At 38.8% G+C, this 14,565-nt stretch overlaps 1 protein-coding gene across 5 annotated transcripts in view; it reads left to right on the top strand.

Moving 5' to 3' along the window:
- The window catches only part of RABGAP1L (RAB GTPase activating protein 1 like), a 531,206-nt gene that overhangs the window by 66,293 nt on the left and 450,348 nt on the right, over positions 1–14,565 (top strand). For all 5 annotated transcript variants that reach the window (XM_038413497.2, XM_038413504.1, XM_043491093.1 and 2 more), the window contains exons 4-7: positions 735–945; positions 4,300–4,474; positions 5,759–5,919; positions 7,284–7,394. In XM_038413497.2, coding sequence (XP_038269425.1) covers positions 735–945; positions 4,300–4,474; positions 5,759–5,919; positions 7,284–7,394 — 658 coding nt within the window. The remainder of the gene's footprint in view (positions 1–734; positions 946–4,299; positions 4,475–5,758; positions 5,920–7,283; positions 7,395–14,565) is intronic.

Consider the following 14,565-nt stretch of genomic DNA (forward strand, 5'->3'; position numbering starts at 1 on the left):
CCCCAGACCGGGGCAGGGGAAACAGGGGGAGAAGGTTTCTGAGATTCTGGGCTTCTCTGGCCTCCCTCTAGCCTTCCTCTCTCCCTCCTGTCTCTTCCTGTCTATCTTTTAACTGTCCTCAGCTGACTAGCTGCATTACATTACTAATTGCTCAATATCCAGTCATTAACCAGTTATCTCCTCAATATGGCCCATATGGGGATGCTCAGATTGATGAATCAACCTTAGGCTACTCACACTCATTCAGCAAACTATATCTCTAGTCAGTAGGGAGAGATTGACACTAAATATGGACAGGTTTCAGAGAAACAGCCGTGTTAGTCTGTATTCGCAAAAAGAAAAGGAGTACTTGTGGCACATTAGAGACTAACAAATTTATTTGAGCATAAGCTTTCGTTAGCTACAGATCACTTCATGTTAGTCTCTAAGGTGCCACAAGTACTCCTTTTCTTTTTACTAAATATGGAGATGTTCTTAAAATGTCTTTTTGGTAACCTGACTACCCCTCATTTATTACTGCAAAAGCTTCACAAATATGAAATGGCCATAATTCAGAATAACTGCCCTTCCATGTCCATGTGATCATTGTCTAGGGTAATGCTTCAGGGAGCCTGTTCAGACACAGTGATAGTTTATTTTAGGTTTACAAATGTAGGCTTGCAGCTTTTAACTTGCACTAATTTAATGCAATGGCTGAGAGTTTTATTGTTAACATTTATTTTCTTCATTTTCAGGAATCTCGGCACTTAGATCCTGTTCCCCTAATGAACTCACAGAAGAGGACAGTGTATTATTTAATAAACTGATGTATCTAGGTTCTAGGAAGATTTATGCTCCTCGTAATGAGTCAGAAGCTCTACGTGCTATGGAAGCTTTGAAGTCCTCATGCCAGTCCTCTTTTCCTGTGACACTCTATGTTCCGAACGTCCCAGAAGGCTCTGTAAGGTGAACTACAATGGTACTTCATTACTTAGGCAGGCACACAGGCCTGGTCTACACTGGGGGTGGGGGGGGGGGTCGATCTAAGTTGCGCAACTTCAGCTACATGAATAATGTAGCTGAAGTTGACATACTTAGACCTACTCATGGTGGTGAGTCTTCACTGCGGTGAGTTGACTGCTGCCGTTCCCCAGTCGACTCTTCCTGTGCCTCTCGTGGTGATGGAGTACAGGAGTTGATGGGAGAGCACTCGGCGGTGGGTGTGTGTGATTTATCGCATCTAGACTAGACGTGATAAATCGACCGCTGCTGGATCGATCGCTGCCAGGCGATCCAGCGGGTAGTATGGACATACCCAAAGAGTTCCGATTCTGACCTGGGTTGCAAACACTGGGCTTTCGGTGAAGTTGAACTGCATAGTCTGTCCAAAAGCATAATTTATCACAAACTCTGTTTGCTGAGGAAATGATAAAATGAAGAAAAATCAAGGATATTTAAACCAATAAGTAAAACATCCAGTAAGAAAAATGCATAAGTTGAACTGATAATCTTGAACCCTTTAATATTAAACTAGTTTTATTGTATGATGATGGTAGGACTCAATCACATAAATTCAATCTCCCTGATGTATTGTATGAGACAAAATCTCTATCGTCTGTTAATTTGCATGCGAATTTGAAATATTCTAGATTGTGTTTAACAGATCACACTGTATGATGAGAAATATTCAGCCTGTCCTTACAGAATAAACATGCCTAACGCTGAAATCAGTGAAGATCACATTTGAGAAGTTCTTGAGCATGCTTTATTTCTATAACCAAAACCATGCTCAAATTATTAGCATTTTCCTATATACAGGGTTTGTAATTGTAGACTGTATAAAGGTCTTGCAAGCAGTTAACTTTACAGTAATATTCCCCAAAAGTCCTATATGCTCACTAAATGGAGTATTTTTGAAGACGGCAAAAGTAATGTGTGCTTGCAAAAAGACAGCTGCGAAGATTCTATTGCTGACCATTGTGAAGGGCTATAACTAGTGCCATTCTTTCAGGTTGTAATTTCAATCTATGCTAATAATCTTTTAAGAGGGTATTCATACATTTACAATGAGATCTTGGTATTGTGTCCCAAATTCAGAACTGAAGTAAGTAGGCACAGGTCCCATTGATTTAAATCATCATTTTATCTACTTTATATTGCTTTTATAGATGTTGTGCTTGAGCTTAATTCTGTAAACTGTGTGTGTATGTGTGTATAAAAGTGCATATTGTAGGTCCTGTTTCATAAAATGAAGATCCTTGATGATTTTTCCGTAATGAAATTCTATGCATTAGACAAGTTTGCCTCCTTTGGAAAAGACCCACCTTTTTGTTAGTTTTCCCTTACTGACTCTGCTTTTCATAGTTAGTGTAGTTAGTTTCCCTGGCACCCGTTTCTTAAAGCAAAAACAAATAAAATTACCTTCATTAAATAGGTTCTGAATGAGCATAGTCTTTTGGTAATCTGGTTTTCCTGCACAAAAATATATTTATTGTTACGGTTCTTGGTGGAAACCACAAGATGGCGCCTTGGAAATGCTTCCAGGCTAATATATAATTGGAAATGTTGTGACTTTGCTAAAGCATCAGACTTGTAGGTGTCATGCAAGAGAGAAATCAAGGGAAATGGAGAGAAAGAGGGTTCACTTCTAACAGAAAAAATATACACATAATTGTTACTTGTGTATTTTGTGGATCTGTGAATGCTTTGACCCATTTCATGAAAAACTTAGATACCTACTTTTCTGTTTAAATAAAAATGGTGTATTAATGCAATGCATATTGTAGCAGATTATGTAAAAGGAGACTTTTCTGATTTGGGAATAAAGTATTAGTTTAAATGCACGTTGAGATAGAAAATTATGTTAGGAAGGTTTGAGGCATCAGCATAGCCTAGTGCAGGGGTGGCTAACCTGAGCCTGAGAAGGAGCCAGAATTTATCAATATACATTGCCAAAGAGCCACAGTAATACATCACCAGCCCCCCATCAGCTCTTCTTCCCCCACACGCCTGCTGCCAGAACCTCCCATCCACCGGCAGTCCTCCCGATCAGCTGTTTTGTGGCATGCAGGAGGCTCAGGGTAGGGGGAAGGAGCGAGGGCACGGCAGGCTCGGGAGGCGGTGGGAAGGCGTGAAGTAGGGGGCAGAGTCTCTTGCAGAGCTGGGGGTTGAGCAGTGAGCACCCCCCAGCACATTGAAAAGTTGGTGCCCATAGCTCCAGCCCTGGAGTCGGTGCCTATACCAGGAGCCACATATTAACTTCTGAAGAGCCTCATGTGGCTCTGGAGCCACAGGTTGGCCACCCCAGGCCTAGTGTTTGGAGAAATTCAATTTATATATATATATATAGAGAGAGAGAAATCATTTGGAGTAGCATACCTGCAATGTTGGTAACTTTTGCCAAATTCTAGAAAGGAAGCCTTTCACATATTCCAGCTAAAGTTAATTTCAAGTGATTTTATTCCAAACACCTTTGAATATGGGTACTTTCTACTAGCCCTTGATTTACTTTTAGGAAGGAGCTGGTGCTTGGGCAAGACATGACAGGGGAAGTATCTCCAGTTTCTTCAGGGCACTTCAAAGACCTTCCTTGGGCAGAAACAGTTTGTATATCTTTTTTCTTTATGAAATGCAGGAGCTGGAGTTGCCTTGAGGTTTATTACTTTTGGCTGGATTTTTTTCCTATTGATGGTTGTCAGGAGGTGGTATGCCCCTATTTTATTCAAAAATAAAATATCAGGCCCTTAAAATAACTTGCAGGACAGAGTAAAGGAAATCTTGATCAGAAGTTGACCTCAAATGGGGGTCGTGTGCCTTTTATTGATATTTTTAGAGTAGATACTAAGGTCAGTTTTCACCATTATTTGACATTTTAGCAGTATACAGCATAACAGCGTACATTTCAGACTACTAATAACTTCTCAGACAGGGAGTTTACAGAATCTCCCTTTGCTGAGTTTCTGGGCATGTATGTATGCAAAGTACATTTTCACAATTTCTGTGGTTCCTAGTTAACCAGACCCTTTTATTCTGGTGATTAACTGCAGAGCAGTGATTTTTATGATGAATACTGCTCTGATATAATTTAGGGTATTATATGCTTCCTATTTTATTTTGATATAAATTGTATTGAAACAAATGTAGTTGAAACTGAACATTTTTATTGCTTACATTTCTTAATTATATTATAATGTTGGGTGCTTGCATTGAATAGTAGTGATACTTTGCATAATAGCTCATTCAGTTACAGAAAGAAGCTGGTGGATATCTTTATTTGGTTCCAGTTTGACTGACTTCACATTTGTCACTTCCCCCCTGCAGAATAATAGACCAAACCAGCAGTATGGAGATAGCCTCTTTCCCAATCTATAAGATATTGTTCTGTGCACGTGGACAAAATGGAACTGCAGAGAGTGACTGCTTCGCATTTACTGAAAGCTACTGTGGAACAGAGGAGTTCCAGATTCATGTTTTCTCCTGTGAGATTAAAGAGGCAGTAAGTATAAAATACTACCACAGTGACTTGTTACCGAGCATAATAAAGGTATTTTCTATGATTGTTCCCAGTCTTTAAATATATGCTGTCACATACTATCATGTAAAATGAACCTCAGTATTTTGGCATGTGTGCAGTAGATTTCACAAGATGTGCAGCTATGTGTTCTTGAATATTCAAATAATTTAGGAAGTTACTTTAATATCTTTTTACCAAAGTGTTTATCTTGCAGTGGGTCTTGCCCAAACGTAGTCCTAGTTTCCAATTTATTGCACTATGATGTAATGGGGAGATTTGGGAGATAATCCTTCGCTCCTGTTTTAAATCTGGGTTGAGATTACCAAGGAGATAGTGTGCTTGGGCCTTGGAGTTATAACAGAACATCTTAAATCCCTCAGTAGGGATTCCTCTTGATGGTTAAAGAAGAGCATTGGGACATTTGAAAGAGCAGACTTCTGTTTTCCTTGAGTTAATCATGATCAGCACAATATTGGATCTTGAGGGCGGAGATGGTAAAAAGAAAAAAGTAAAGCGAATGTGAGTTTAGGACCTGGCAGGTATAAATTGAACAGATTTTTAAATGTAAAGTTAATTACAATAACAAAATCTGCAGGTCATTTTAGCAACAAAATCACATTCATGAACTGTGTAGTCCAGTGGTTTTTCAATCTTTTTTTATTTATGGACTTCTAATTTTTGAATGAAGGTGTGGATCCCTTTGGAAATTCAACCTGTAGTCCACAGATCCCTACCATAGTAGTCTTAAGCTGAAAACGTACTGAATAGAACTAGACTATAAATGTCTCACATGTTCAGCAAGTCATTTGACCCAGCAGGAGAAAGGGTGCTAAACTCTTATTTTTTATGGTAATGACAACACTTCTGGGTTTTGACCTGTAGGTGGGGGATTCACATACTTTTGATCAGAAAAATGGAATGACTCTTCATAGTCACCTTTCATGGACCCCTTAGACATTGTCTGCGAACCACAAGTTGAAAACCACTGGTGTAGTTGCTGACTTAATAATTTTTGAGATATTGCATCAGAGGTGAACACTAAAACTATGGTATCTCAACACGTATTCTTATTAAACACTTGAATTGAATGGGGGAGGAGGAGAGAAGAAGGGTAAAATTATTTTTTTAAGAATTTCAAAAATATGCTTGCTGAGAAATGATCCCTTGAGGGAATACATCACAACTGAGTATGTTCTCCATAGGCAGATGAATGGATGTCATCAGTGCTCTTACTCTTTTTTTTTTTTTTTGCCCTCCCTTTTTCAGGTCAGCAGAATTTTATACAGTTTCTCAACAGCATTCAGACGGTCTTCCAAACAAGCCTCAGAGCATGTTAAAGACTCTGTCCTTCCTACCCCAGATAGTGATGTGTTCACTTTCAGTGTCTCCTTAGAGGTCAAAGAAGATGATGGTAAAGGAAATTTTAGGTAATTTGAAAAACTGAGAAAAATTAGAAGCCTCCATAAAACATGTGCAGCTGTTTTGAGGGATGTGTGGCTAACCAGCATGTAGTGAAGAAACTAGTTTTGGTTTACTTTTTGCTGTATGCTATTTTGTTTGTTTGAGGTTTTTGCTTTGTTTGTTTTAAATACATTTTTTGTAGAAGTCTAACCTTATTCAAAAATAAAAAGCAGTGTAGAAAAACAATATTAATCAAGTTTTGTAACTGTGTAAATTCTAGTTCTTGGTGTACATACTCAAGTGTGCCTGTGGAACTTGGAAAGATAATTGAGGCCTAGCTTGCTGAAAATTTGTACCAGTGTTTTCTGGGGTTTCTATCAGTACAGTAATTTAACTCTTTTTTTTAATTGAGTTTTCATAAGCCAATAAATTTGAATCAGTATGTTGAAGGTACAGAGGAAAATCTTGGAAAAATGTCTTGAAGCATTGTGGAGGTGGGAAAGGAAGCACATTTCAATAAGCATGAGCGCCCTTCTCTTAACAGACAGTGCTCTTTGGGTATGATTTAAGACGTACAGATATGTGAGAATTTTGGATGGAAAGGGGTAGTAATGGGAATTTTTGTTTTGTGTAACACTTGTTTCAGCTTTTATATTTTGCATGGTGCCCAACTATGGGCACCTAATACTCTCATACTGTAACTTAAGATAGCTACTGATTGAGAAGCAATCTTAAATTATAGTAGATAAATATGCACCACATAATAGCTGCAAACATGAAAACGAAACGTACAGAAATTTAGGCCCTTACGGGTGGGGCAAAGTTTCCTCTTGTTCAGTACCAAACTATTAATTTGCTGATAAAAGATGAATAAAGGGGAAGAGGAGATACCGAATGATTGCAGACATGGGTGGCAGTGGTGGAACTAAGTGGTTGGCTATCACTAGAGCCCTGTGGTTTTTCATAAATGTGAAATAACACAACATAAAATGAAATAAAACAAAAAATCTACCCCATGTTGGTGGCTCCTGCTGCTCATGTCCCATGGGTTAGCCAGGCCAAACCCCAGCAGCTCTGCAATCCTGTGTACCAGGTCATAACCCTTGGAGTGAGGAGCCGTGCCCAGCTCCACGGGACAGATGGCACCACTGTGGGGTGAATGCAGGGTGACCTCACTCTGCAACACCCCTACCAGGGCCTCCCACTCGCTTGGGGGGCAGGCCCAGACATTCCTCCCCCTGGGACTCGCACAATAAAATAAAATGAAATGCCCCAAAAATAAAATGAAAATAATTTTGAGGCTCTAGCTATCACCACATCATATTTCTAATAATTATTCACCTATATTTTGCTATATCTGTGTTAAAAGGAACTAATTCTTTCTTTTTAGCCCTGTACCAAAAGACAGAGAGAAATTTTATTTCAAACTGAGACAGGGAATTGAGAAGAAAGTTGTGATCACAGTCCAGCAACTCTCAAACAAAGAATTGGCCATTGAAAGGTAAGCATGATATAAAGTAAAACAGGTTAAGTGTAAGAAAATGTTCTCTAATGTGCTTAACATCGCCCTCACAAAATACCTGTGATTCGGTGGAACTGAATACATTGTGTACTGATAATACATATGTACTAAATTCAGACTTGGAGCTCTAATGAGCTAACTTGTGTGTATTACCAAGTGCTTCTTCACTTCACTCCAATATCCGAAGGAATAGAAAAATATAGGTTAATTGGTTACTAGTATCTAAACACCTTATAGCTAATCTATCACTTTTGGAATTATTTCAGTGTTAAGACCAGTGTTCACTACTACTATGAGGTGAATCCAACAAGTGTTGGCTCAGCACAGGACCAAATACTTGGATCTACAGTTGATTTGAGGCCTATTTTATTTTATTTTTTAAATCTGCATGTTGGTTGAAGATTTGGCCACTTACTTTGGTACCTAAGGGAGAGGGGGGCAGATATTTTCTGAAAATCTCTCTCATAATACTCAGGGCTTTTTGTTCCGCTTCACCTCTTGGTTGCATTTTTGGGTTTGCCTACAATTCTTGTTGTTTATGCACTTTAACTGCTTTTGATGTTGCTTAATGTGTCAAATATGTGGGACAAAATGTAGTACATCCGTTGTAGCCTTTTGTGTCTAGTATGTTCCTATTGAAATTCTGGCAGCCATATCTGCTAAAGCCACATTTGCTTTACTAACATCTTAAAAATAGAAACAGTGGAGAGTTAGTGTTTCACTGGATTGCAAGTGGGACATGAATCTGTTTTCAATACCTTAATTTCAGATCCAACAAACTGTGAGTTGGCATTAATGCCCTGATGCCCATTAATTTAAATTCGTGAATCTGTAGGTTTTCCATTTTGTTTTCTTCTGTGGAGGTCTCCTACTGTTCAGATCTGGCCAAGGTTTTTTAAAGCTTCTGTTTGATTCTTTCTATTCCCAAGGATTGTTTTGCTTTGTTCTTGGTTAAAGGTTTGATTACTGCACAAAGTATGTATTTGTGTTTGAATGCTGGTGCTGCTTTTTTGTCTTAAAGAAATGCAGATTCCTGATCAACTTTTTAGTTTTCTGTTCCATTTCTTCTGATTCCTGTTTCTATGCAACTGTAACAGGTGTGAAGACTGCCAATTTGTGGTTTGATTCTAAATTAGTCTTAGAAAGTTTTTATTCTTTTCAGCTTTGTTTTACAAGAACATGTCTCCTGCTGGATGACTAGGCCCATCTTCCTCCAGTTTTGTCTGGACTATAATGTCTGTGCAAAGTCCTGTGATCTTCCTCCATTCATACAAAGTTTGGATTCTTGAATTTGTAATATATCTTCTAATTTTATAATTTTTAGTGAATGTTTAATAAAATTATTTAGGAAATAATATGCACTGAATGTGTTCAAGTAATGGTACAATTAGTAGAGCTGTCAAGGGATGAAAAAAATGAATCGTGATTAATTGCACAGTTAAACAATATAACACAATTTATTTAAATATTTTGGGATGTTTTCTACATTTTCAAATATATTAATTTCTTTAGAACACAGAATACAAAGTGTACAGTGCTTGCTTTATATTATTTTTGATTGCAAGTATTTGCACTGTAAAAAAACAAAAGAAATAGTATTTTTCAATTCACTTAATACAAGTACTTTTAGTGCAGTCTCTTTATCATGACCATTGGACTTACAAATGTAGAATTATATACAAAAAAAAACTGCATGCAAAAATAAAACGTGAAATTTTACAGCCTGCAAGTCCACTCAGTCCTACTTCTTGTTCAGCTAATCACTCACACAAACAAGTTTGTTTATATTTGCAGGAGATAATTCTGCCCACTTTTTATTTACAATGAAAGTGAGAATAGGCATTTGCATGGCACTGTTGTCGCAGGCATTGCAAGATATTTGTGCCAGATGTGCTAAGGATTCATATGTCCCATCATGCTTCAACCACATGTGTCCATTTGGATATCGGGTTCTGCTCGATAACAATCTGAAGCAGTGCCAATGGATACATGTTTGTTTTCATTTTCTGAGTCAGATGCTGTCAAGGCTAATTCCCCATCCTAGCATGGATAGTTGAAACAGCCCCATTCTTTTATCTCTGACAGGATGAAAACATTTGACAATTGCTTATCTGTGGATGTCAAGGCTAATTCCCCACTCTGGCACTTTAAGTGCCGAAGATGGGGGCCCGCAAGGATTCTAAAAATTAATATTGACCACTCCAGGCTTGTATTAAACTCCCAAGGTTACAGCTTTTCTCTGACCTTGGATTGGTAGATGCTGCCACCACCCAAGTGCAGAATCCCTTTGAGAGCCCAAGAAGGCATACTTGGGAATTCCTTCCTGTGGAGTACCCTCAAATCCTTTCACCCCTCCACCTTTCAGGGAAGAGCTGAGAAAGGAGGGGGAAAAAAAGGGAAATCAGCTGTTGCCATGAGCTAATTAAACAACACAAACTTGTGCACGAACTTCTTAAAACACAAAAATCTAATTCTGTTCTGAAAAAAGGTAAATTTTATTTAAAAAAAAGCGGGGGAAGGAAGAGAATACATCTGGGAACTCAGGCTATTGCTAGATTTTAAAAGAGCAATTACAGGGATTAAGCACCAAAAAGCTTCCTTGAGGTCCAGTTTAAAGGTTACAAGCAAAACAAAGGTTTCAGAGTAGCAGCCGTGTTAGTGAGCTGTAGCTCACGAAAGTTTATGCTCTAATAAATTTGTTAGTCTCTAAGGTGCCACAAATACTCCTTTTCTTTAAGCAAAACAAAAGCACTTGGGATTAGCTCAGAGGAATCCACAAGCCATAAAGAAATAAAAGGGATAACTCTACTTGTATCTTCCTAGACATTTTCTGATCTACTTGCGTAACTGGGTCTTTAAAGGAGTAGTTTCTAGGTATCATAATGATGATTTTTCATACCTGGCTTAAGCTTTTTACAGCATAGCTCTGCTCTGTCTGCCTCTCCCTGGGAGAACAACAACAGACCGACAAAGGGGGAGTCGTTTTTCAATTTTTGAAAGTTCTAGCCTTCCCATTGGCTCTTTTGGCCAGGTGGCCCACTCACTTCCTTTTACCTATGCATAGCAGTGAGACTTTTTAACCCTTTATAGGTAGAGCAATTAGAGAACAGCTACTAAGAGGGATTTCATAGCTACTGGCTGGCTAGGTGTCCATAAAAGGGAGCTCCCCCTTTCATTTATCACAGTTGCCACCAGCAGAAGGTTGATTTCCTTTTTGGTGGTTCAGGTTCTGTAGTTTCCGCATCGGCGTGTTACTTTTTTTTAAGACTTCTGAAAGCATATTCCACACCTTGTCCCTCTCAAATTTTGGACAGCACTTCAGATTCTTAAGTTTTGGGTCTAGTGCTGTAGCTATCTTTAGAAATCTCACATTGGTACCTTCTTTATATTTTGTGAAATCTGCAGTGAAAGTGTTCTTAAAATGAACGACGTGCTGTGTCATCATGTGAGACTGCAATAACATGAAATATATGGCAGAATGTGGTAAAACATAGCAGGGGACATACAGTTCTCCCCCAAGGGTTCAGTCACAAATTTAATGCATTATTTTTTTAATGAGTGTCATCAGCGTGGAAGCACGTCCTTTGGAATGGTGATTGTAGGCTCTGAAGTTTTTGTTCTTGAGTGCAGTTATGTTACAAATGTAGTTGTTTTTTTTTTAAATGTAAGTTGCACTTTCACGACAGAGATTGCACTACAGTACTTGTATGAGCTGAATTGAAAAATACTATTTCTTTTGTTTCATTTTTACAGTACAAATATTTGTAATAAAAAATAATATACACTTGGATTTCAATTGCAACACAGAATACAATATGTATGAAAATGTAGAAAAACATCCAAAATATTTAATCAATTTCAGTTGGTAATCTGTTTAACAGTGTGATTAAAACTGCAATTAATCACAATTAATTTTTTTGAGTTAAGCGCGAGAGTTAACTGCGATTAATTGACAGGCCTAATAATCAGTAATATGTAGAAGTAAGCAAAAGTATTGTTTAAAAATATTTGACAGGGATCTTAGGTGCAAAGACTCTCTTCCTTGGAAACTGAAAGTTTTTGTGTGATTGGTCCACATTTGGTGTGCTTATCCCCCGTGTGTGCGAGATAGGTTTCTTTTGGCCACCACTGTCTGGTTTTGGTGTGCCAGCATGCTATGTTTTCTTGCACTCCTCCTTCTTCGCCTAAAGGCGTAAAGAGTAGAGTGGTCCAACAGTCCTTCTATTCCATCTTACCACCTGTAGCAATGAGACGGAATCCTTACACTGTCTGCTTGCTTCCCTGTGCACTAGTGTTAGTAGGAACTAGTATTTGTTAATTAGTTACTAGTGTTAGTCTTTTTATCAGTTGCCACAAGCACCAACCTTTTAGTCAGACATTTAGTTTATAGGGAGGACCACCATATACAGGGTCTCTGACAATATGACAAAAGCAAAATCCCTGGAGTTCAAAACCTGTCCTCTTTGTGTGAAGCTTCAATAGGTGCATGTGGGCTGCAAAAAACAAAATCTCCCCCTCCGCCACACAGCAGTAAGTCTCAGAGCCTCTGTCAACTGACTCTGGCTTGTGAGGCTTGTGCTACATGGCTAAAAGTAGCAGTGTAGATGTTCCCACACAGGTTCTGAGACCCACCCTGCTTGCTGGTTTTCAGAGCCTGAGCTCCAGCCTGAGAGGTAACGTCTACACTGCTATTTTTAGCCCTGAAGTGTGAGCCTTGCAAACCTGAGTCAGTTAGCCTCAGGCTTCAAGACTCGCTGCTGCAGGGTTTTTATTTATTTATTTTGCAGTGTAGATGTACCTGGTCGTCTTTTGTTTAGGAGAGGGTCACATTCCTAAGTGATTGTTCAATATATTTCTCCTTCTCTAAATGGACTCAAAAAGCTAGAGTCCCACCTAAAATTGCTGCTCCTGGAGTGCTGTGTACAAGCAACTGTGGATGCTAAAAGGAAGGATGTAGCTTGACCTTAGTCCTCCTGTCAGTTCCTCTTCATGAGTGCCACAGTGAATTGAGATTCCACCTGAGCTCCTGTGTTACATTGACTAAGAGGCCCCAGTTCTCTGCCTCCATTATTTAGTTTTTACCAAAATGAAATTGCCTCTAGCTGATTTATTTTTTCTTCAAACAGTGAAAATGCATATTCTTGGGGAAACACTAGGAATTACTTGTTTCATTCTGTACTTCAAAAACATTAATTGAAGATCTGCCTATAAAGGTTCACGCTTCTTTTTAATGTCATTCAGACGGTTTTCCAAGTTTTGATAGTTAGAGAGGCTACAGAATTAATTTCTAATTTCTTTGTAAGTGGAGGCTATGGGGCATCAAAGCATTTATTGAATTTTTTTTCTCTGACCTCAGAGAAGGGTAGGAAGGAGCACCGCTCCAGATATGAACTAAGGTGTAAGTCACCCTCTGCTGCTGATTCTTACGTCTCAACTTGCTAGGCACCAGTGTCTGATTTGTCTCTGGCTCAACAATCAAAGGGCAGCCAACTGCCTGACAAATGTAACCTTGTTTGATGCGTTTCCAATTAACAGTTTAAACATAAGGAATAAAACCATACTGAACTCTTTAAGGGTTGAGCCTCTAAGATAGTTACAGATAATTTAGTTTAGTGGAGGACTGTGACTGCTACAATGAGTGATCGAATTAAAGGCATTATTTAATTAAAAAAATTATGTAAATCAAATAGGAATTACAATATAACTATGTGCTGCATTTATATTCACATTCCAAGAATAAATGGTGCATTCTGGAGTGATCAGTCCCTGGATGAGAAGAACTGGCGTACAGTCTTTTTTTTTTTTTTTTTTTTTTTTTTTTTTAACAGCACCTTGATGGTGGATGAGCATGCAAATTTAAAATTAGAATAATATCTTTTTATAATAAATTATAATAACACCCCTTCATATTAGGCCTACCTTGTACCATATCTATATTTCGGCTACCACATTAAATCTTTCATACCTGAAAACTCAAATATCTTCTACTTCTTTATTGGTTATTAATATCAAACATCATTCTAATTACTATTTGCATCATTGCAAATTCTGTGGTTACCAAGTTTCAGAGTAGCAGCCGTGTTAGTCTGTATTCGCAAAAAGAAAAGGAGTACTTGTGGCACCTTAGAGACTAACAAATTTATTAGAGCATAAGCTTTCGTGAGCTACAGCTCACTTCATCGGATGCATTTGGTGGAAAAAACAGAGGAGAGATTTATATACACACACACAGAGAACATGGAACAATGGGTTTATCATACACACTGTAAGGAGAGTGATCACTTAAGATAAGCCATCACCAACAGCAGGGGGGGGAAGGAGGAAAACCTTTCATGGTGACAAGCAGGTAGGCTAATTCCAGCAGTTAACAAGAATATCAGAGGAACAGTGGGGGGTGGGGTGGGAGGGAGAAATACCATGGGGAAATAGTTTTACTTTGTGTAATGACTCATCCATTCCCAGTCTCTATTCAAGCCTAAGTTAATTGTATCCAGTTTGCAAATTAATTCCAATTCAGCAGTCTCTCGTTGGAGTCTGTTTTTGAAGCTTTTTTGTTGAAGTATAGCCACTCTTAGGTCTGTGATCGAGTGACCAGAGAGATTGAAGTGTTCTCCAACTGGTTTTTGAATGTTATAATTCTTGACGTCTGATTTGTGTCCATTCATTCTTTTACGTAGAGACTGTCCAGTTTGGCCAATGTACATGGCAGAGGGGCATTGCTGGCACATGATGGCATATATCACATTGGTAGATGCACAGGTGAACGAGCCTCTGATGGTGTGGCTGATGTGATTAGGCCCTATGATGGTATCCCCTGAATAGATATGTGGACAGAGTTGGCAACGGGCTTTGTTGCAAGGATAGGTTCCTGGGTTAGTGGTTCTGTTGTGTGGTGTGTGGTTGCTGGTGAGTATTTGCTTCAGATTGGGGGGCTGTCTGTAAGCAAGGACTGGTCTGTCTCCCAAGATCTGAGAGAGCGATGGCTCGTCCTTCAGGATAGGTTGTAGATCCTTGATGATGCGTTGGAGGGGTTTTAGTTGGGGGCTGAAGGTGATGGCTAGTGGCGTTCTGTTGTTTTCTTTGTTGGGCCTGTCCTGTAGTAGGTGACTTCTGGGTACTCTTCTGGCTCTGTCAATCTGTTTCTTCACTT

Source organism: Dermochelys coriacea, chromosome 8, assembly GCF_009764565.3.
Source record: "Dermochelys coriacea isolate rDerCor1 chromosome 8, rDerCor1.pri.v4, whole genome shotgun sequence".
Classification (NCBI taxonomy): Eukaryota; Metazoa; Chordata; order Testudines; family Dermochelyidae; genus Dermochelys; species Dermochelys coriacea.